The sequence below is a fragment of the Panicum virgatum genome, chromosome 4N (assembly GCF_016808335.1).
Source record: "Panicum virgatum strain AP13 chromosome 4N, P.virgatum_v5, whole genome shotgun sequence".
In the NCBI taxonomy this organism is placed as follows: domain Eukaryota; kingdom Viridiplantae; phylum Streptophyta; class Magnoliopsida; order Poales; family Poaceae; genus Panicum; species Panicum virgatum.
Genome location: NC_053148.1, coordinates 21455288 through 21478155, shown reverse-complemented (window position 1 = coordinate 21478155; position 22868 = coordinate 21455288). Strand labels below are relative to the sequence as shown.

The window sequence follows — 22868 nt, the reverse complement described above, 5'->3', positions numbered from 1 at the left end:
TGCTAATGGTCTCAAATCCAAATCGAACCCGCACCAAGCTAATTTACCGTAGCATCCCGAGCCCGAGCCAGATCACCCCAATATTTTCCCTCTCTAAACCAAACCAAATTAATTCATAAGCAAAATGTGATCAAACCACACCAATCCAAAGTTTGAAATGGGTTTAATATTGTCCTCTTAGCTCCATGCTGCCGTAGTTGGGTCATCCAGAAGCGGATGACCACGCTGCAGCGTGGGGCTGCAGTGGGAGGAGGATGAGCGACGGCCAAAGGGATGGGTCTAGCATCATCCACGCATTGAATTAATAAATATAAATAGTTAAACCAAATGCAAATTTAACCACACCAATACAAACTGCTTTAACTGTTAAACCGAACCAAACTACACCAATACAAGATTCAGACTATTTCCCACCAAATCTAGGTAGACCAAATGAGAAATCAATCCAACGAAACCAGTTTAACATCAAACCGTTAGCAGCTTGAGTATAATAGATAGCTATCCCAAAAAACTGTCAAGTTACCTAAAATCCACCAAAAAAAACAGCTCCATCAGATTTGGTATAAGGATAACTATCCCTAAATTTTTCAGCAAATTACCTAAGTTTCTCTCTCTTAACCCAAACATACCAACACAAAGGCTAGATTGCTAAAACTTCTTTTCACGCGCGGAAAAAGAAAACTACCAGGCCGCAACATTTCCCGTCGCTCCGTCCCATCCCCCGCCACAGTATCCCCCGCCACCGACCGTTGTTTGGGCGCCGCCGTGCCACACCAACCACCGTCCTCCGTCCCCACCTGCTCACCTTGACCACCTTGTGCCTCACTGTGGAGGAGAGGAGAGATCTGCCATGGTCCCAACTCCTCCCTTGGGCAGCACCGCCCGTGCTCCACCTCGCCGCGGGCATCGACAACCATAGCTCCTACGCCCAGCTCCACTCCCACGCCGGCGCCTCCGCCCCGGCCCGGTGGCCGCCACAGCGATGAGGGGGTCGGCCAGGGAAGGCGCCGGGGAGGTCGAGGGGGCTTCAAGGGAGCTTACAGTGGGCTCTAATCGACAGAGGAGGACTAGAAGCAGGATATCGACGAGTGGGGGCAGAGGTCCGACGGTGCAGCAACTCCAACGCCCTGGAGATGGCCGGTTCCAACTGGGGTAGGGCTCGGCAAGGCTCGAGGATGCTCGGTAGATGTGTGGGGTGGGGCAAGAGGGTCATGGGTGCGCGGAATCGGAGGGGGGTGCGGCCGGGGATGGCCGATGCGGCTCCGGCGGCTGCCTTGCTCTGCTCGACCCGTGGAGGAAGAACGAAGAGGTGAAGAATGACAAATTTTAGGTACCCAATTTTAACAAATCTGCTAGAGAGTAGCACAAAAGCCATATGTAAATCTTTTCCCTGTTATACCTAAAAGCAAGTTTAGGTATACAATTTACCAAATCTGTTGGAGATGTTTTAAGTAGATTTTTTTCGTTGGCAAAGCCCTACTCCATTCACCCCAAAATAAGTGTAGTTTTCGAAAATTTCACACACTTATCCAAAGAAATGACTTTATTACCCCATATTACTTCTAGCAATTGTGATTGAAAATTATGTTATTTATTTGGTTTTCTGAATTCTCAAGAATGTGTATGCAATAGAACTGGAAAGGTAATATCTACTAAATATTTGATTGGCTCTCTATGTTTATCTATACAATATTTTTTTTTGGTACTTAGTATTGCTTTAGTTAGATGGATCTCATTACAAACTAAAATTACATTTTTTGTGGGACAAAATTTGAATGATAAAACTACACTTATTTTGGGACAGAGAGAGTATATGTGCTAATTCGGTATGGTTAGGCTCTTCCCTTCTGTTCCTATGATGCACTTAACAAGCTTTGGTTTTCTTTGGTGCGGCATTATTGAGTAAGCTAGTCATCACTGTTAGTAGTATTTCAGATAATACGAAAAAGAAGCAGTAATAATTTGTGCACAGCTGCCATGCATCCAGATGAGTGCAAAAGCACATACTATATTAGTTGGCCAGCAAAAATTCCCTGTCCGTCTTCCTCACGTGTCTCCATTTCATCTGAGAGCAAGATTAATAATACAACCAGCTGCTAGATGCAAGAATCCTTACAATCTACCTTACAATCTACCTTGGTATAAGGTTAGTCCTTCATTTATTTTTCTCATAAAGTTTCTTGATTCGTATATAGAAGCTGATTATAAATAGCCTTATATTTTATCCTCTTAACTCTTCTCTGCTTGATCATTCAGCCGATTTATGCTTGCTCCGAGGGGTGAGGGACACCGGCCGTCGTCATCATCCGTGCCTCCTCATCTCGATCCATTCCTCCCCCTCTCCTCTCGCGCCAAAGAAAGACGCTTTTGCTGCATCGCTTTATTTCCTCCTCTTTCCAATCGCCTTTGTGACCCTCCCTCCCATCCCATCCCATCCCATGGAATTCCGACACACTTCCCGAGCCAGTGCCAGTGCCCGGCTGCCCCCACTCTTGGCCTCCAGCACTCCCGAGAATCCCCAAAGGTGTGGCTTTGGTGCCGATTTTTTTTGTTACTGCGCCACAACAACGTCGCAGCTTCCAATAAAGCTCTGCCCCTCCCTCTGGCATTGCTTTATGCCACGAATGATGGGCGAATTCTTCTTTTTTGTTCTCTATCTGCTCCAAAAAAAACATTTGGTTTGAATTTCTGTCTAGACTGTGTATTTTGTGTTGGAGCGGATTTGAAGTGATGCACAGCAACTTTCTTTTATTTAGGGGAGGCCACGAGCGTAAAATAGTGGCTCGAATTTGAATGATTGCAATCCAACTTAAGGGATGCGATTAGAAAGGATGCGCTTATATCGCGCCACGACATGACGCCAAGGATACCTCAAGATCACAAGTGAATTTTAATGTGGGCAGCAATACTTGTACCCCCTTTTCTTTGTGCAAACAGTAAAGAAAGTTGATAAATCCAAGAGAAAACTATACCTTGCTCCCTTTTTGTTGTTCCCCTATTTGGCATAACCGAACTTCAATACAACAACACACATGCCGACGAGAGGGTAGGGTTTTTTTTTTTTTTTTTTGCCCAGTGTAGTAGCAATGCTCTTCTCTCCCTCGTTGACAGATTTTCCATGATATGTGGTCATGTGGAGACCCTTTCACCTGTTCTCGTGATTGGATGATGAAATTGTGTAAAAAAATCACAAAAATAGATATTAAAATATCATCCACAAAATGAATGTTTTCGGTGGTCTTTATTGTGCAACATGTTGTCGATGGTGTGCAAGTTTGCCATGCATATGGAAACATCAAAAATAGCCTGACAATAATGGAGAAAAAAGTGGTCTCACTTTTTGTTGACAATGTATTGATTCATATAAGATATGAATCCCAATATTTTCCAAACTAAGGCACTTTCTCTAATTATTTTTCCTGACAATATTTTTTGATTAGCAAGCTCTATATGTACTTGTGACAATTACTTGGCGCTTTGGTCCAGATCCGATCAAACTTTATAAATCTCAACTGCCAAAACTTTCAAAATGTCTAGTTTGGAACCTTAAAAATAACCAAGCTTCAGTGTGTCTTGAAAAGTGCTTTTATAACCTGGTACATATATTATACATTGTGTCTTACTCCCATCAGCATGTATTTAGTTGGAGGGTCCAACTAGGTCGAGAAGGGTTCGACTTAGTTGGACCCGCGTTTGGTTTAGAGTTTAGATGGGTTGGGTCTAACCCGCATGGAATATTCCCATCTGATATAGGTTGGATTGGTCCCTCTAAACTAAAGAGACATGCCAACCCACTTCAATGGTGTCACTAGGTCTTTCTACGCGGGATGCGAGCAGGGCGTGGGCGTGGGCGAGGCGAGGCGCGGCCGGACGGTGCGTTGCGGTGCGCGTGCGCATGCGTGGCCGGACGTGACGTGCAGGTGCGGTGCGACGTGATGTGCTGAGATGAGAAGAACGTTTTGCTGTTAAAAGCATTAAAACAAAGAATAAACGTTGACAGTAATGACTGGAGAATCACACCAGCAACTGCCGCTCATCAAAGCTCTTTACGACATCGAGATTCGTTGAACCTGAGGCACCTCCACGCTTATATAAACCACCCCTTCCTCCTCTCATCAACACACACTTCAGCACTTGATCCAGGTACTCCTGCTTAGGAGACCACTCCCTTCTCCCTCTGCTGCTTTCTGTCGTTCCCATCGCTAGTGCTGCGCGCACAGCTCTAGCGAGAGCAGGCCTCCGGAACCTCTGCTCGCTGAAGGTCCTGCACGGGACGCGGGCAATCAGATTTTTGGGGAGCGTCTTGACGCGACTGCTCGCTCCCTGATCGACTACTTCGTCTACTTAACGGCGTGAACGAACGAATACTTCGTCTACTTCTCGGCGTGAACGAACGACTACTTCGTCTGCTTCCTGGTGACCGTTCGTGGGACTGCACTGCGAATCTCTTCCTGCATCGACATCGTTCGGCTACTTCAGGCAAGGCCAGTCGAATAGCATGTCTATTCCAGCTGGTAACGGCGCAACCGGTGCCTCCGGCACTGGTCCCGCCTTGGGGTACACTCTAAACCTATTCTGGTTTAACTTTTTGTTCATACTTATTAGTAAGAATAACATGAATACATGTACGTATCTTATTCACACATTATCACTCATTTATGCCATAAAATTGCTAGTAATATTTGAAATTAAAATATACCAAAAATTGGTTAGTTATCTTAACGGCCATTGCCACTGCCACTGCCAATGCCACTGCCATCTCGCCTTTGCCTAGCTGCCTCTCTCTCTTTGTGTCTGGTGTGGGGGAGAGAGAAGGCTGCGCTGCGCTGCGCTGCGTTGCATGCTTTTCTTGGCCTCACGCTTGTTACATGTTTGAACACGCACTGCACGCAGGAGTAGGACACAGCAGCAGGCAGGCAGACACACCTCCTCTCCCCTCTCCACCCTCTTCGCTCCGCCTCCGGCCTCCCTCCGGCAATGGAAGCGCCTCCACCTTCTCCACCCTCCCTATTGCTCCTCCTGCTGCTTCTCGTCTCCTCTCCTTCGACTTCATTGGCGCTCCTCACCCCCCAGGGCGTCAACTATGAAGGTTCTTTCTCCTTCCCTCACTCTGTTTCTTTCTATGGTCTTCGTTCTAGTTCTTTTCTTCTCTGCTTTGGCCTTGGAAATCAATCTCGTTCTTCCCCCGTGCTTTGCTGTTTCTTAGATGAAAATGAAATCAAGAGTCAAGTGTGTTTGGTTGTTTCAAGCTCGCTGTTTCTCGTTTTTTATGTCGTGCATTGGAGGGTGCTGATCCCAGTAATACCGATTATTTGGCAGTGCAAGCTCTAATGACAATCAAGAACCTGCTCACGGACCCCCATGGCGTGCTCAAGAACTGGGACAAGGACTCCGTCGATCCCTGTAGCTGGACCACGGTCACCTGCTCGCAGGACAAACTCGTCACTGGACTGTAAGCAAGCCACCTCCTCCTTCCTTATTATCTCTACCCACTCTTGAGCTTATCCCCTTGCGTTCAGTGTTCTTACCAGTGTTCTGTGGCTGTTTGTTTGATTGCTTGGCAGGGAGGCCCCAAGCCAGAGCCTCTCTGGCATGCTCTCCCCAACCATAGGCAACCTCACCAATCTTCAGATCGTGTGAGTGCTAATTCTTCTCATGGATGATAATAGCCTTGTCATTGGCAGTTCTGCTTTCCGTGTTCCTTTTTTTGACCACAAGTTGATCCTTTGCTTTCCTTCGCTGTTGCAGTCTCCTGCAGAACAACAACATCACTGGCCCAATCCCAGCAGAGATTGGCAAGCTTTCAAAGCTCAAGACACTTGATCTCTCCAGCAACCACCTGGATGGTGGAATCCCCACCACTGTGGGCCACCTTCAGAGCCTGCAGTACTTGTGAGTGCAGCTCTACAGTACAAGCCTCCCATTAATGCTGTTCTTCAGGCTTTCACATTAAATAGTTCCTGTCTCCGATCATGCTTTCAGGAGGCTCAACAACAACACCCTGTCTGGTCCATTCCCTTCAGCATCAGCTAATTTGCCCCAGCTTGTTTTCCTGTGAGTGTTTGTGTTTATGTTTGGGTTTTATTATACTTGGGGCCTGTACTCAGTGAGCGTTGTGTCTTTCAGAGACTTGTCATATAATAACCTGAGTGGTCCAATACCAGGATCTTTGGCAAGAACATTCAAGTAAGGCTGCAATTCTGGGACTGTTCTTTTCTAGCACTTAATTTTCACAATGAACGTATTGAATTTACATGTGAAATATTCAAACAATGTTTTTCTGCTGTTGGTTTTTCTTGCAGCATTGTTGGGAATCCCCTCATCTGTGGTGCGAACACGGAGAAAGATTGCTACGGGACTGCACCGATGCCAATGTCCTACAATCTGAATAGTTCACAGGGTTCTCTGCCACCGGGAAAATCTAAAAGCCACAAGTTTGCAGTCGCATTTGGGACAGCAACTGGTTGCATCAGCTTCCTCTTCCTAGCTGCTGGATTTGTGTTCTGGTGGAGGCATCGTCGTAACCGGCAGATCCTTTTTGATGTCGACGGTAAGCAGGCCTTGATCTTGATGTTTACTTGCAATCCATGCATCATTTGGTAGCCTGACAGATTGGAAATTATTGATGGAACTATTCTTGGGATGAATTGGCCACGTGCAGACCAACACATGGAGAATGTTAGTGAAAGCGGTCGGGTGCTCTAGCCTAAGAGGGAGAGAGGGTGAATTAGACACTCTAAAATCCTTAACCTATGGCTCCAATTAGTTTGCACAAAACTTAAACTAAAACAAGCTATCTTAATGTGCAACTACGGTTCACCTTAGTGTGAAACCCTCATCCCAAAAGAGTTTTGCAACCTATAGCCAATTTTAATAAGATACTACACTAAGAAAGTAAAGGCACACAAGTTGCAATATGAAATGCGGAAGCTAAAGGAGAGGGATGAGAAAAAGCGAACTCTCGACACGAGGATATATCTCGTGGTTCGTTTTGCCACAAAGTCACCCCTACGTCCACATTGTTGAAGCACTCACGAAGAGTATCGCTTCCCGGCAATCAAGTCTCTTCTGTGAACACAATCACGGTCACTTTGATCCCGATCTTCACTAAGGGAGATTGCCCACGAAGGAGGGGTCTCCGTCCCCCGCACAATGTTGTCGACGCCACTCCACACCAAGCCGGAGGGTCGTTGACTTGCCGGCGAGCCACTAATGCTCCAAGGAGGCCGGCGCACCGAGATACAAGTTTGGTTCACTCTATAACCACAGCACAAGGATCTAAACCTTGCTTGATCACTCACTCAAGAGCTAACCTAGCACTAACACTCACAAAACTTATGCTAAGGATTAAGGATTTGAACTCTATGCTCTTGGGTGGCTTGGAGGTGTTCTTGGGTGTGTGTGTGTGATGTCTTGGGACTCCAGCAATCTTCAAATGGCCGGGGGAAGGCGTATATATAGGCCACCATGTCAAGAGAGTCGTTACTAGCCGTTGGCCAGTTTTCTGCGTAGGCATCGGAACTTCCGGTGCATAGAGCATCGATTCTTCCGATCACTCTGCGCTCTGAAATAACCGTTGGCCTCTCTGACACGCTGCAACAACTTCAGGGACCATCGGATGAACCGATGCTGGGGTGTCGGAACTTTCGGTGACACTTGTCCTTCATATAGCTGTTACACCTTGCTGACGTCATTGCAGCGACGCATTACTCCGGTAGCCGTCGGATCTTCCGGTGCTAAAGGCTTGGCTGCTACATGCTTGACATCGTCTCTGGAACATAGTATGTTGAATGCACCGATGCTTAACTTGGCCTCGTCGGTTCAACCAGTGCTTCACTCTTTCTTCACTTGATCTCCAGAGGTGCTCAGACTTGCACGGATGCCAAGGCGTCGGATCTTCCGACAACCATCGGATGCACCGATGCTTAGGCATCGGTTAACTCAGAAACACAGATACGGCAGGGAAGAGGCGTATCCTGTATCGGATACGTATCCGACACGGATACGCCTGGGATACGGCCGGGATACGTATCCACGGCGTGTCCGTATATCCCTAAACAGTGATGCTAGAAACTCACGAACGGATACGTATCCAACGGCGACAAGCCGGCCGCGCGCGCCGCTCGGTCCGCCCGCGCTGCTCCGCTCGCCCGCGGCCGCGTGCTGCTCCGCTCCTCCCATGGCCGTCCGCGCTGAGCGGAGAGGAGGAGGAGGGTAGGCAGCGGAGAGGAGGATCGGCCATCCCCGCCCCCCTGCGCCTGGCCGCGCACGGCGGCGCCGGCTCGCTAGCCCGCACCCGTGCCCATCCCCGCTTTGGCAGCCGCTCGCCGGAGAGGCCGAATCGAGGCCGGCCGGCCGCGCCTGATCCGCCCTTGTGCCACCGCCCCGCCGCGGTCCACCCTCGCGTCGCGGTCCGCCGGTCCGCCCGTGCACCACCGCCCCGCCTGTGCTGCTGCTGCTTGGCCTACCGTAGTGGAGAAGAAGGGGAGGCGGAGGAGCAGAGGAGAGAGGAGGTAGTGGAGGGAGAGAGAGAGAGAGACACGAGGAGGGAGGGAGGGTGCTGGGACCGTGAGAGAGAGTGAGGAGGGAAGAGGAATAGATAAGTGTGAGTTATTTGTTGGGCTGTTGCTGCAGCTACTGCCGTCCAACAGCTCAGCTGGCTGCTTTTCAGTCCAGCAGAACGTGCTGTTTGATATGTATTATTCTTCATTTATTTATTTTAAAAAAATAGTAAAACGTATCCGCGTATCGGGTTTTTTAGAAAATTGTCATATCCGCGTATCCGTATCCTTCCGATACCGATACACGTATTCGTATCCGTGCTGCTTAGTCGGTTAAACCGGTGCCCCTGTTTTCTGCCAAACTCGTCCAATGCATCTCTGGATTTCCACTATGCTTTGACATCTCTACGGCGGATCGGACTTGTCATCTTGATGGTCGATTGGACTTGGCGTCTCGACGATAGATTAGACATTGCGTCTTGACGATGAATTAGACATGTTGACTCATATCCATGGGACCTAAAAACTCCTACACGTGTGATCTCACAAACTTGTTAGTCCCATTGATTATGTTTTCACTCAATCACTAAAATCACAAACAATAGGCTAAATGGGGCCATGTTCCTTACAGTTAGTCTTGGAAACGTGAAGAGGTTTCAGTTGAGGGAGCTTCAGTCCGCAACAGACAATTTCAGCAGCAAGAACATACTAGGGAAAGGTGGCTTCGGATATGTTTATAGAGGGCAACTCCCTGATGGAACCCTCGTGGCCGTCAAGCGACTCAAGGATGGCAATGCTGCGGGTGGCGAGGCACAGTTTCAGACCGAGGTTGAGATGATTAGCTTGGCACTGCACAGAAATCTTCTCAGGCTCTATGGGTTCTGCATGACCGCCACAGAGAGGCTGCTAGTCTACCCATACATGTCAAATGGAAGCGTCGCATCGCGCCTCAAAGGTAAGCTTTCTCAAGATTCCATTGTGCATAATCATTATATCCTTGATAGCTAGTGTAGCCTCATTTCTGTCAGTAAACCAAGTGGAACAAGTGCTTGCTTTAGTCATATAATAAACGCACTTGCAGTAGTGCAGAACAAATTCTCAGTTTGCTTTCCCTGATCATGCCATACCTAAAAGAACGGTGTTGAGATGCAAGTTGCGACCCGATAAGCCGAATTCGGAAAATAACTGGAATTGGATTCTCCCAACTTTTTTTTCCTCCATTGGACAAATATTTGGCACAACAAAAAAGCATATGATTCCTATCAAGGAAAATCTTAACTTTATTCCTCTGTGGTGACTACAGCGAAGCCACCTTTAGACTGGGCGACTAGGAAGAGGATAGCTCTTGGCGCAGGGAGGGGGCTACTCTACCTTCACGAGCAGTGTGACCCCAAGATCATACACAGGGATGTCAAGGCGGCCAACATCCTGCTAGATGACTACTGTGAAGCCATTGTTGGTGACTTTGGGCTCGCTAAACTCCTTGACCACCGGGATTCTCATGTCACCACTGCAGTGAGAGGCACTGTTGGTCACATTGCGCCTGAGTACCTCTCCACTGGCCAATCGTCTGAGAAGACCGACGTCTTTGGCTTTGGCATCCTGTTGCTGGAGCTGATCACCGGTCAGACGGTGCTAGAGTTTGGAAAGGCAGCAAACCAGAAGGGAGCCATGCTGGATTGGGTAAGAAATCTACAAGTCTGACATGCTGCTCAAGAACTTAACAAAAAGACATAATATATCTGCCAGAAGTGCATGCTTAAACAAGAAAGCCATTGTTGGTTTCTTGATTTACTAAACAATAGAAAACATCAATAATAAACTTGAAAGGTCTGCCGGTAGGTGTTTGATTGATGAAGCAACGCATTGTGGGTTTTGTTGGTCAGGTGAAGAAGATGCACCAAGAGAAGAAGCTGGACGTGCCGGTTGACAAGGGGCTGAAGGGCGGGTACGACAGGATCGAGCTGGAGGAGATGGTGCAGGTCGCGCTGCTGTGCACGCAGTACCTCCCCGGGCACCGGCCCAAGATGTCGGAGGTGGTCCGGATGCTGGAAGGCGACGGGCTCGCTGAGCGGTGGGAGGCCTCGCAGCGCGCCGACTCGCACAAGTTCAAGGTGCCCGAGTTCAGTTTCAGCCGCTGCTACTCCGACCTCACCGACGACTCGTCGCTGTTGGTGCAGGCCGTCGAGCTCTCGGGACCAAGATGACACGAGCCAGCAAATAGCATCAGCATCAGCACCAGCAGCAGTTGCTGCACCTGTACATAGTACAGACAGCATGAGGACTGTGAATCCTGTGTAGATTGGGAATAAATTGAGCCATACTAAAATAAGTATACATGTGTATTAGATGAACTGTACAAAAGAAGAGTGTAAGGTTTTTACTGATATGGATGTTTACAGATTTAGTAGTAGAGAGACTAGCTGGGAAGGATCTTTTCTTTCCTTGAAGTGGAAAATTTTTGCTTGGCTTGTCATGCTCTGTTGACTCTGCCTCTCTATGCTTTTCCTTGATGTATTTTTCAGAGTGCAACAGGTGCTAAAATCTTGTCAGAATCCTCAGTAGATCTGGACATGAAATGTTGTCCAAAGCTTTGCAATTTATTTTATTTTTTTCTATACCAAAGTAGAAGGAGCGTCTGGCTCATAACTTCAGTGGTTTGGTAAATCAAAACACCAAAAATTGGTGGCTTATCTAATCTCAATCTAAAGGAACTGATTCCGGCAGCTCCCATCGCCTTGCGCCGTTTCAAGGGGCATTTTTTTATTTTTATATTTTTTATTTCCGTTTTTTACAAAAATATATTTTCGATATGAAAATTTACAGAAATATACCCCGGCCGCCCGGCTGCCGGGCGGCCGGGACCTGGCCGCCCGGCAGCCGGGCGGCAGGGGCTTATCCGTAAAAAAACTCGAAAAATAATTGCAGACAGGTCCCTGGGACCGGTCGCCCGGCTGCCGGGCGGCCGGCCCCCACTGGCCGCCCGGCTGCTGGGCGACCGGCTCTCCCACCCTTATATAAGGGTTGACTGGTCTCCACACCCCTCATTTGCATCACTAAAATTTCAGAAACCTAGAAAAAAAAAGAGAGGGAGGGAGAGAGGCGAAGCCCTGCAGGATTTTCGAGCCGGCGACTACAGGTAACCAAAATTCTTCTATGCTTTACAAATAGCATGATTGTGTGTCCAGATATGTCGAGCAATTATTTTTGTTGTAATTATTTTTGTTGAAACAGTAGATTAGCAATCAATTTAATATCATGATTCTGTGTCCAGATATGTCGAGCAAGTTTCGTTTTCAAGTTCATTATGGTGATGGATATATTTCTTATGATGCGTATGGAGTTGATCTATCAGCTTTTGAACGAAGAGAGTGCGGAATAGATAAACCCTTAGAGAAGAGTTTTGGTTCCATACGCAAATGGCTTCACGAGATATTCAATGTGAATCCAAAGACTCATTTCCTAACCGTTCAGACTGTGACAAATTGGGGAACTGAAGGGGATTTCTGTGAGTTGATGCTTATAGCAAACACCGAAGAATGGCGGACTTACATGCAAGCAGCTCTTGACCGCAGGTGGCCTTTTGCAATGCTAATTCAGATTCACCAGAAGGCAGCCCAATTCAGTGAAAGATCAACAAGTACATCATCTCATATGAACCAAGCAGTGGAACAAGAAAATAAAGATCAGAACATGCATGTCACAGAACCTGAGCCGCAAGATATAGTTGATCAGGTAGGAGAAAAAGAAGATCAGAACGTGCATGTCATTGAACCTGAGTCGTAAGGTTTAGCTGATGAGGGTGAGCGGATACCTGGAATTGTGGAAGCTGTACAGAATGAAGACCAAGAGGCTCGAATGATGGAAGAATGTGGGGACTCATCAGACGATGAGGACTACCCGTTGCTAGGTGAATTGAGAGGCAAGGGTTTTGGGAATCCAGTGATACAGAATATTAGGAGTAATGAGTACGAATACAGAGAGAATGAGGTTGTGCAGGGGGCAAAGTATCCTAGCATTGAAGCTGTGAAAGATGTTATGAAGCTTTGGGCTATATCGTTGAGGAAGGAATTCAGAGTTGTGAAGTCTAGCAGCAAAGAATATGAGGTGAAGTGTGTCAATGGCGATTGTACATGGCGAGTACATGCCTACAAGGGCAAGTACAAGACACACTGGGAGTGTCCAATTGTTACACCACATACATATAGATTAACTGCTGTTGCTCAAACACACCGTAACATTACATCCACTTTCATTGCCAAGAAAATGCATGGGGTGATTCTGGACAAAATTGATTATGAGCCAAAATTGATAATTAGGGACATCGACGACCGTTTTCAATATAAAATCAGCTATGCAAAGGCTTGGCGGGCAAAACAAAAGGTGTTTGAGATGAGATTTGGCACATATGAGGCATCATATGATAACTTGCCTCACATGCTGTCAGCAATTGTGTAGAGAAATCCTGGAAGCGCGGCTGATATCTACATTGTACCGAGTTTAGATGGGGGACCTGGGTTTCTGCTTCGTGCTTTCTTCTGCCTTGGTGCATGTGTGAGGGCATTTATGTATTGTCTTCCTGTTCTATGTATTGACGGCACATTCTTGACAGGAAGATATAAGGGGACAATACTGACAGCGATTGGAGTTGATTGCAACAAGCAGGTGGTTCCCATTGCCTTTGCTTTTGTTGAGAATGAGAATACAGAGAGCTGATACTGGTTCCTTGAACGTGTGAAGATTCACGTCGTTGCTGGAAGGCCTGATGTTTGTCTCATCAGTGACAGACATGCTGGTCTTCTAGCAGCAATAAGGCAACTATATGAAGGAAGTCGAGGACAGCCTCCTCTATGGCCAGATGTTGTGAGTAGGTGGTGCATAAGGCATATGGGTGCGAACTTTTATGAGCGCTTCAAGAATAAGGAACTTATGAATTTGTTCAAGAGATTGTGCACTCAGAATCAGCAGCGGAACTTTGATGTATTGTGGCAGGTGCTAGATAACATGTGCGCCGAGCTGCTAAAGGAACAGGCCTCAACCTCCAGCCGGAGACGTTTCACACAGTGGATTAAGGATGCACCTAAGGAGAAGTGGTCAATTCTATACGACACTGGTGGTCGTCGATATGGGATCGAGACAACCAACCACACAGAGTGTTACAATATGGTAATGCGTCATGTTTACGGATTTCCTCTTGTTGGCATAGTTGAATTCATCATATACGGATGCACAAGGTACTTCAGAGAGCGGTACCAGGCAGCTGTTGTCTTACTTAATGATCCAGGTGTGATTTTTTTGTAATAGGGTCACTAACTACATGAAAGAAAAGATTGAAAAGGCTCAATATCACAGAGTGGTCTCCATGGGCATAAAGGATCAAAGGTTTGAGGTTTCAAGCAAGGACAGGACAGGGCAGGGTGTCCGCAGACAAAGGGTCGTTCAGGATTGCTTGATAACGCCGGAAGGCAAGGTTTTTTGCAGATGCAAGAAGCCACAGCTTCTTCACTTACCATGCTCCCATGTCATTGCGGCATGTTCAGAATCTGGGTTGGATCCTGGGGTTTTTGTTTCACAATATTACAGAAAAGAAACCGCTGTGCACCAAATATCTCTCCAATGTACATTCCCAATCCAGATGCTAGGAGAGGGGTAGGTCGACGGCGGACACTTCGTATCCGTAACGGAATGGATGAGTCTGAGGCAGGAAAGAAGAAGAAAAGATGCAACCTGTGTGGAGCAGATGGTCACACTTACAAGAAGTGCCCTAAAATGCAAGAAGATAATGCTGGTGCTGAGGTTGGACCTTCTGGAAATCCCAACGATGGATTGCCTTCGGATTTTGGAGCCCGTCGCGTCTAGATTTCGTTATGTGTGCATATGTATTTGAACCAGATGTATGGATATGTATTCCGATCTGTATGTGATAATTACATGTCGTTATGTATGGATATGTATTTGCACCAGATTGTATCATGTAATATTACGAAGGTATTTGTGTAGTAACATTTCTTGGTTGTACTTCTAAATGTGTAGGTTGGTTCAATTATATTGCTCACTTGGGTTTTGAAAGCTTTATTTGAATTGTTCTGTGTTTTGCTTGATGGTCTGTTACTGGTTGACCAGATGGGATTGCAGAGAAGAAAATCAAGATAAGAGCATCCGTAAAGGAGAAAGGCATCATCATCTGAAGGCAAGTTCCTTCGGTAGCAAAAGGAAAAGTTTCTGTAATTAATATTCCTTAGAGTTGTTCTGTACTTTTCAACTCTCCTTGAAAAATTATGAAAAGAAAAATCAAAGACTCCGCTTGTACAAGATGAGAAGTGTTCATGCATTTAATAGAGTTTCCACTGTACGCTCCCTGATTATATATATGATGGCTGGAAGAACAATCCAAGAACACAAAAGAGAGTGGTAACTCAAAATTCATATCTCACTGGAAAAACTGGAAAGTGTACTGAAAATAGAAGGGTAGTTACGAATCATAAATTTTCGGTTTGCAATACAGTTTTGTAAACAATGCTACGATTACAAAGCAGAGGCCTAAGACGTTCGTACTAATAGATACTTGAACAATGAAAAGCATGGCATGTGCAACACGATAACCTCGTGTTGTGAGTAAACCTAACATGCCTTAGGAAATATAAAATGCCGGGATTACATGGTGATGCTTTACTGAGTGCACCGGGGATATTTTCCCTTCCTAATAGCTTCAGACCCTGCTTCCTTAGCACGGCGGGCCCTCTCTCGCTTCCTCTCCCTATCAGCTTCACGTTCTTCTGCCTTCTGACGTTCCACTTCTGCAATCCTCTTCTGAATCTCTTCCTGGTTTTTCTTGCGCTTCTCCTCCATCTGTTCTTCATGCAGCATTCGTTGCTAACTTTGTGCAGCCCACCTTGCTTGACGCTCCACGTGGTCCTTATCCTGCTGAGATTGCTCGGTGTATAACCACTGCACGAAATCACATAGAGGCGGTGGAGTCTTTCCCCAAATCATGTTAGAAGTCATTACTAGATCTGAAAGTGACAAACTCTGATAGTGTTTTGTAGTACCTTTGCTCGGTCCTTGCAGTAATGTTTGGGCGGGTCGTACTCGTAATTCTCGCACATGAAGAATCTCTTGCCAAAGTTGTCCCCCAAAACCCTTGATTTCATTAATTTGCACAAGGATCCGCAAAAACACATAAGCACCTGGACTCCTTGGGGGACTGTTTCCGTCATCTTATTCTATGGAATGTACGTGGATCTTGAGGATGCCATGGTGTTGAGCCCTGGCAATCACAAGTGTTCAATCAGATTGCTAATATACTATATCAACGCTAATCATTATCAGTAACTACACCTAAATGTACCACTAATCACTCCTAATAATAATTAAATTGATTGCTAAACTATTTTCTAACATTTTTTAAATTTTTTCTAACATTTCTATAATTTTCTACAATTTTCTAACATTTTCTACAATTTTCTAATATTACCTGCATTTTTTTGATTTTCTAATACTTATCTAACAATTTTATAGTATTTTCTAATACTAAATCTAACACTAAATGTACTATATCAACGCTAATCACTATAATTAACTGCACCTAAATGTACCACTAATCACTCCTAACAATAATTGAACTGATTGTTAATCTATTGTTAAAAAAATAATTACAACATAATCTATTTATAAAATGTAGAAAATTTTAGTTACCTAAAGTCGTCGGCTTGAAAATCTGACAGGGCTTCGCCGCTTTGCCTCTCCCTCACCCCTCCCTCTCTTTACTTTTTTTCTGAATTTTTAGTAAGCCAAATGGAGAGTGAGGGGCAGTCAACACCTTATATAGGGGTTAGGGCCGGTCGCCCAGCTGCCGGGCGGCCAGAGGGGCCGGCCGCCCGGCAGCCGGGCGATCGGTCCCAGGGACCTGTCTGCAATTATTTTTTGAGTTTTTTTGCGGATAAGCCCCTGCCGCCCAGCTGCCGGGCGACCAGGTCCCGGCCGCCCGGCAGCCGGGCGGTTGGGGTATATTTCTGTAAATTTTCATATCGAAAATATATTTTTGTAAAAAACGGAAATAAAAAATAAAAAAATAAAAAAACGCGTTTCAAGGGGGGCCATTAGGATTGTTACTAGGGGCCACGCCGACAATCAACTGGGCTGAGCCGCAGCACACCCACGGCCCATCCAGCAGGATAACAGCCGAAAACTCCCAGTAGCGCCGCGTGCGCGTCCCATGGCCTGAGCCGCCGAGCGGCGAGCCTGCGCCGCCGATCGCCCGATGCCCTCGTCCCCGCCGCCCTATACGGACGCTGCAACCCTCACTCCCAGGGCCGCCGCGGCGCTCCTCGCCAGCTGCGCCTCCCGTGCCGCCGCCGCAGCGCTCCACGCGCGCCTCCTCCGCTGCTCCCGCGCCTTCTTCCGCTCCCCGTACCTCGCCAACTGCCTCGCCGCCGCCTACTCCCGCCTCGGCGCCGCCCCGTCCGCCGTCGTGCTCCTGCGCGCCGCCTCCAGGCCCAACGTGTTCACCCGCAACATCCTCCTGTCGGCGCTCCTCGGCTCCGGGCTCCTCGGGGACGCGCGCAGGCTGTTCGACGGGATGCCCCAGAGGGATGCTGTCACCTACAACGCCATGCTCTCCGGCTATGCCGCCACTGCGCTCCCGTACGAGGCGCTCCGTCTTTTCTCCTCCATGAGGGAGAGTGGCGTCAGGCCAACGGCCTTCACCTTCTCCATAGTCTCCTCGGCGGTTGCCTCTGCCCACCACGGCCAGCAGCTTCATGCCGCCGCCGTCCGACATGACCTGGCACAACTCGATGCGGTAGTCGGGAATGTGCTCATTGATATGTATCGCCGCATTGGCCTCTTGCAGTATGCAGCACGAGTCTTCTCATGCATGGAAGAACCAGATCTCACGTCCTGGAATTCTGTCATGTCAGCTTACAAGGATCAGGCTCTCAGTGGTGCTGTCTTTGACTGTTTCCTGTCCATGAGGAGAAAAGGTTTCTCCGTCAAAGGCTTCACTGTGTCCATTGTGCTCAGTACCTGCTCAGATGTTAAGGATTTCGCCAAAGGTGACCAGATGTTGGCCCTTTGCGTTAAAATGAGCTTCCTTACAAACCCCATTGTTTGTAGTGCTGTTATTGACTTCCTCTGCCTGTCTGACAGACTGTCTGATGCTGTTCAACTTTTCAGAGGAATTCCAACACGGGGCTCAGAACCTTGCAATGCACTGATATCAGGCTATGCAAGGAGCGGCCTAATGGAAGAAGCCCTCAGCCTCTTTGCAGTGTCTATACGAAATGGTGTTGTTCCAACTGAGTTCACATTTGCAAGTGTGCTGAGATGGAGTTCATGCTTTGGTTTAATGGAGCAGGGTACTCAAATCCATTGCCTCGTTTGTAAGCTTGGGTTTCAGGATGATGTAATTGTCTCCACAGCCCTCACAGACATGTACTGTAAGTTAGGGTTAACAAGACATGCAAGGAAAATCTTCAGGGCAGTTGTTGCCAAGGATCTGGTATTATGGAATACAATGTTGCTCGGCCTATTGCAAAATGGAAGAGGTAAGGAAGCCCTTGGAACATTTCGAAGGATGCTCAAGTGTGGTATCCGACCTGATAGAATCACTCTTTTTGGAGCTTTGTCTGCATGTAGTTTGGAAGGTTTGGTAGCTGAAGCAATGGATATAATTACCCTGTTTAAAGATAGGTACCATATTATGCCTAGCCTGGAGCACTATACTTGTGTGGCCGATATGTTATGCCGCGCAGGAATGTTGAAAGAGGCAGTGGATTTTGTAGAGAACAAGCTGCCGGAGTTTAGTGCTGCTACATTCTCTAATATTCTGGAGGCCTGCATAATCCAAGGGAACATTGTCATGGCAGAGCTAGTTGCTGAAAAGATGGTGATGCAAAAATCCCGATTGTCACTGCCATATATTGTTTTAGCTCAAATATATGGTGCCAGATGTAAGTGGGAAAAAATGGCTGGAGTATGGAGGTCAATGGAAAGTCAAAGAGCAAAGAAGGCTTGGTCATGCAGCTGGCTATGTGTCAAGAATCATATTTATGTTTTTACATCAGAACAGATATTGCACCATGGAAAAGGTGCTACATATGAGGTGTTGGATCTTCTATTTTGGGACATGATGGGCCAGCCAAAGAAGAGGGAAGGATTAGGCTGTATCCAGCTGTTCTCCGACTGCCCTTAATGTCCGCTTCCTAACAAGTTACCTTACCTTGACAATAGAGAAGTTTCGGAGTATCAAAGACTATGAACACTCAGAAAAGGTGGTTTCAGTTATGATAATCCTTTTCTAATACTGTTGCTTCTTTTCCAATGTTTTTTTATTGAAACTATCATTTAGCAGGTCGCGGTAAGCTTTTGATAAGACTTTTAGACTATTGCAACCTGGCAATTTCTGTGTGAATGAAGCTATGCGATGTTACAGAAGATATTGAGATATGGGAAGGTAAAATTTCTTCTCTCCCATCAACTGGTACATAGAATTCATCAATAGTATAAAATCATATGGGCTTTCAAAATTTTCAAAAATTGTTGGGTAGGTTTGGTACTTGATATTTTGTTTGATGTTTCCCACACCTTAAATGTAAACTAAATTGAAAATTGTAAACATCCACACATAATTCCTACCTATGTTTTGCAATTTGTCAGTAAGATATATATTCTAACAGCTGATGTGCTGGAAAATTATTGATGAAGATACAAATGGGATATATGAGTTTTCTGAAAGCCATGCATGTTAGCATGTACAGTTGTATGGTGGGCACTGGTCATTCTCTACAGATGCTGTGCTGTCCCCCATAGTGCGCCCAAAAAGTGGGACATGGACTCCGTCCATTCCTGTGCCTAGTCATTGGTCTCTTGCTCACCAGAGAATCTTGTCACTGACTCCAGTGCACTGTAAGCTAGATCCCTGCTCTCCATCTATTTCCACTTTCCCACCTCCAATTCAAAGCCACCATTTAGTTCTCATGTTCTTATCATTGTTCTGAAGTTGTTTGAATGCTTGGCAGGGAAATTCCAAGCAAGGACCTTTCCAGTCTGCTCACCCGAAGTCCTGAAGCACAGGGAACTTAATCAATCTTGAGAAACAGTGAGTGTTCTTCCCATGGATACCGCAAGTTTTGTGTTAGCGTTCCTTTTGCTTATTATTTGTCAGGAGGTGTTTTATTTTTCTTTTCTGTCCCAGTCTGCTGCGGAACAACAAGATAACTGGACAGAGATTGGCAAGGTAGCAAGGCTTAGGAGTCAGGACACTTGATCTGACCAGTAGTTGTAAGTGAAACATATGTGCCATGTTACTGCTTTCCTTTTGAGCCATTTCTTAATGGTTTGTGTTCTTGTTTGGGTACCATAGTCTGGTTTGCACTCACTGCACACTCAGGTCTTTTAGCTAGTTGTCGTACAATACCGATAACTTTTTCAAGAACGTTCAAGTAAGTTCCAGGCTTGTGTTTGTTCTCTCTATAGCATATACCTTTTGTCTTCATAGGCGTGTGATACTTACATAGGAAGTCAATGCTTGGAAAGTTAAAGATTTTTGTTTCCCTGCCATTGATTTTCTTGCATCATATTTGGGAATCCTCTCATCTGCGCTGCAGCCTGCAGAACAGGATTCTAACAGGACTATGTTGACACCGATGTCGTATCCCCATATGGCCGGTCAACAGTAGAAGCCACAAGTTTGGAGTTGCTTACCTTATCAAGGAGCAGATAAAACCAGGTGAAAATGTGAGTATTTAGGTCCAGCAACAAGATGCAAGTTGAATAGGCCAGGGCAATTCCATCAAAATAGTCCAACAAGCTCCTAGCAATCACATAGGAAGTCAATACATACATGGAAGTCAGTGCTTGTGGAAAGCTGGGCCAGTATGCTGTAAACTACTTTTCGGATAATGATTAGGCAGTGCTCCTGCCATCTTAAGTGATAGATTTTGCAGTTGCCTTGCAATTCGATAATCGGTTACATTAGCTTCCTCTGTCTTGCCACTGGATCTACGATCCTTATTAGGTTCCTCTTTCTTGCCACTGGATCAACTATCCTTTTCGATGTTAATGGTAACATTTGTGGTGACTACTAGCTTAGGTTTAGGGATGGCAAGTTTTCAGTAGTTTAGGGAACTTGAATCTGTGACTAGTGCAGTACATACTCGTAGCAATCACATCCTTGATGAAGATAGTCGGAAAAGAATTTATCAAAAGAAATCAAGAACAATCTGTTTCCTCTACTGTCTACTCTATATAAACTCAATTACTTTGTGCGCTACTCTTCTCGTCATGTTGTGCATAAAAGAATGGTGTTTGACTCAGAAGTTGCAAACTGACAAGACAAGCATACGATCCTTCCCTTTTCTTTCTTTGGACGACGGTTTTGAAGAAATAGTTATGAAGAAACCGCCGGTGATTTGCTCGGAAAAAGGTTATGAAGAACCCAGAAAAAACATGACCAAGATGTTTATCTTCATAGTTCAAACAGCAAAACGTGTTTCACAGAGTGGCAACCACATATATGCTATAATACAATAGCCTCAGCAGAGCGTCCTTATTTTCCAAACAACCACCAACCATCAAAAGAACAGTACGGGCACCGAGTTCCGTCCAGTTTTCACCAGCCTATGTGTTGACAAATCTGCAGTTCTTCCGGACCTCGCCACCGGCGGGGTTGGTAATGTTGCCCATCTTCACCATGGAGTCGGAGAACTGCTTGAAGAATGCGGCGGGGTCGGCCCAATACTTGTTCACGGTGTCGGCTGTCGAGTACCCGGCGAGGCTGGACCACATCTCCTGGTCGGAGTTGAGGAGGCCCTCGCCCTTGATGAGCGTCTCGTAGTAGGCATTGTCGAAGATTGCAGAGGTGTGGCTGTCCATGGCGCTGATGTTGTCGTCGCCGCTGTCCCGGGGGCAGACCTCTTTCAGCTTGCTGAGGTATGCCTCCGATGATGGATTGTACTTCGATGTCATTTCGAAGTCGCCGTAGATCCTGTCCCGGAAATTCTCGCACCTGGCGAATCCAATCGAGTGCGAGCCTATAACACGGTATGGAAATAGCCAGTTAAATATAATCTGCAAAATCATGAAAATAAATTTTATGATTATTGGATTTGCTGCTATGTAATTAATGTTTATGGCTTTATCATTTCTGAATCTGAATTGGTTCAAGACTTCAAGTATTTTTCGTTTGTCAAGGCACATCATCAGCAGGGCTTGTTGATCTTAATAGAACTAGTGATTATGATTTCAACCTGCAGTCCGAACGAGAGGAACATACCAACGAGGGCCACCATGTCAGTGGCATCAAGGCCTTTCTGCCAGAATTTGGCAATGAGTGTGAGAAGGCCCTGCTGAGCTGTAGGGATGTCACTGTTTGCTAGGTCCAGGCTTGCTTTCTTGGAGTCCAATCTTCCTACCGGGACATCCCAGTAAGGCCCACCTACCTGCGACACAGTGTTTTCAGCTACGTAACATTGATGCACTATGTGTACAATATGTGTATTGGTTCTTATTTAAAAGTTCCTTTTGCTCGAATGACAAGCCTATATTTGAAACTGTTTAAAAATTCCTTCAGAGTTTATCCAAACTTGAAAGTTCCTTCAGAGTTTATCCAAATTTGAAACTGTTTCGAGCAAAAATAAAGAATGCATGGCATGAGGCTAACTTCACGTACTACGGTACTAGACATTTTGGAAATGCACGTCGTCACAGAGAAACAGAACATAGATGTGGTTTGGCTACCAGCACAACTGCGTCCCTAGCTGCAATGGCGAGCAAGTCTGCGCAAGAAACGGTTCCGGGGCACTCAGCTTCCAGCTTCTCCTTGATCTTGTCGACCAGCTCGAACCCTTTTAGCGAGTTGACGTTCTGGTCCGCCTGCTTCTCCCCAATCATGGTCGCCGTGTCATCAAGCAGCACTGATCCATCACATCCCTGCAAGAACCGTTCAGAATTTAGATGCTCAGTATGGCACCTTTGCCAGAGTGCTGCATTGGCTGATACAGCTCCTGGCGTGCATGGTGATAAAAAATGATGATCAGTGTCTGAACAGAGAGTGCTGACCTGAACGAAGCAGTCATGGAAATGTAGGCGAAGCATTAGGGCGGCATTGCGGGTGTCGGCACGCACCGCGCACTCCATCTCCGTGCGGACAACGTGCTCCACATTCGGGCATGTCTTGGAGTAGTACTCCAGGCTCAGCTTCGAAGGGTCCTGAGCCACTAGCAGGGGCACGGCAAGGAGAAGGCAGGCCATGGAGAGGGCAAACGCCCTGAAGCACAGCACGCCTGCAGCCATCCTGAATTCTGGCCAAGCTCTGCCTGTTCCTCTGCAGCTGGTGAATAACAATTCAGATGTTTCTGTGATAAGTTT

At 46.5% G+C, this 22868-nt stretch overlaps 3 protein-coding genes across 18 annotated transcripts; 2 read left to right on the top strand and 1 right to left on the bottom strand.

Moving 5' to 3' along the window:
* The first annotated feature begins 4105 nt into the window (after window positions 1-4105).
* On the top strand, window positions 4106-10982 carry LOC120669961 (LRR receptor kinase SERL2-like). Of its 3 annotated transcripts, XM_039949894.1 has the most exons (11): window positions 4755-5089; window positions 5320-5452; window positions 5565-5636; window positions 5749-5892; window positions 5983-6054; window positions 6127-6186; window positions 6303-6550; window positions 6662-6679; window positions 9133-9456; window positions 9805-10184; window positions 10388-10982. In XM_039949894.1, the coding sequence occupies exons 1-11, from the start codon at window positions 4978-4980 to the stop codon at window positions 10706-10708; spliced, it is 1884 nt and encodes a 627-aa protein (XP_039805828.1). In that variant the 5' UTR covers window positions 4755-4977; the 3' UTR covers window positions 10709-10982. The 3 variants fall into 3 exon arrangements, with proteins under 3 accessions (XP_039805829.1, XP_039805830.1, XP_039805828.1); XM_039949895.1 differs by lacking the exon at window positions 6662-6679 and having other exon boundaries at window positions 4106-5089; XM_039949896.1 differs by lacking the exons at window positions 6662-6679; window positions 9133-9456 and having other exon boundaries at window positions 4731-5089.
* Window positions 10983-16658: 5676 nt separating this feature from the next.
* LOC120669824 (pentatricopeptide repeat-containing protein At1g43980, mitochondrial-like) lies at window positions 16659-20482 on the top strand. Of its 14 annotated transcripts, XM_039949677.1 has the most exons (6): window positions 16662-17554; window positions 17676-18772; window positions 18853-18954; window positions 19259-19406; window positions 19520-19599; window positions 19696-20477. In XM_039949677.1, exons 1-2 carry the CDS (start codon window positions 16762-16764, stop codon window positions 17714-17716), a joined length of 834 nt encoding a protein of 277 aa, XP_039805611.1. In that variant the 5' UTR covers window positions 16662-16761; the 3' UTR covers window positions 17717-18772; window positions 18853-18954; window positions 19259-19406; window positions 19520-19599; window positions 19696-20477. The 14 variants fall into 14 exon arrangements, with proteins under 14 accessions (XP_039805610.1, XP_039805611.1, XP_039805607.1 ...); XM_039949673.1 differs by having other exon boundaries at window positions 16684-18772; window positions 18850-18954; XM_039949675.1 differs by having other exon boundaries at window positions 16684-18772; window positions 18850-18954; window positions 19250-19406.
* A 464-nt stretch (window positions 20483-20946) lies between these two features.
* On the bottom strand, window positions 20947-22868 carry LOC120669825 (peroxidase 11-like). The gene is made up of 4 exons (XM_039949678.1): window positions 22560-22868; window positions 22239-22430; window positions 21775-21940; window positions 20947-21532 (listed from the first exon to the last, which is right to left on the bottom strand). Exons 1-4 carry the CDS (start codon window positions 22791-22793, stop codon window positions 21120-21122), a joined length of 1005 nt encoding a protein of 334 aa, XP_039805612.1. The 5' UTR covers window positions 22794-22868; the 3' UTR covers window positions 20947-21119.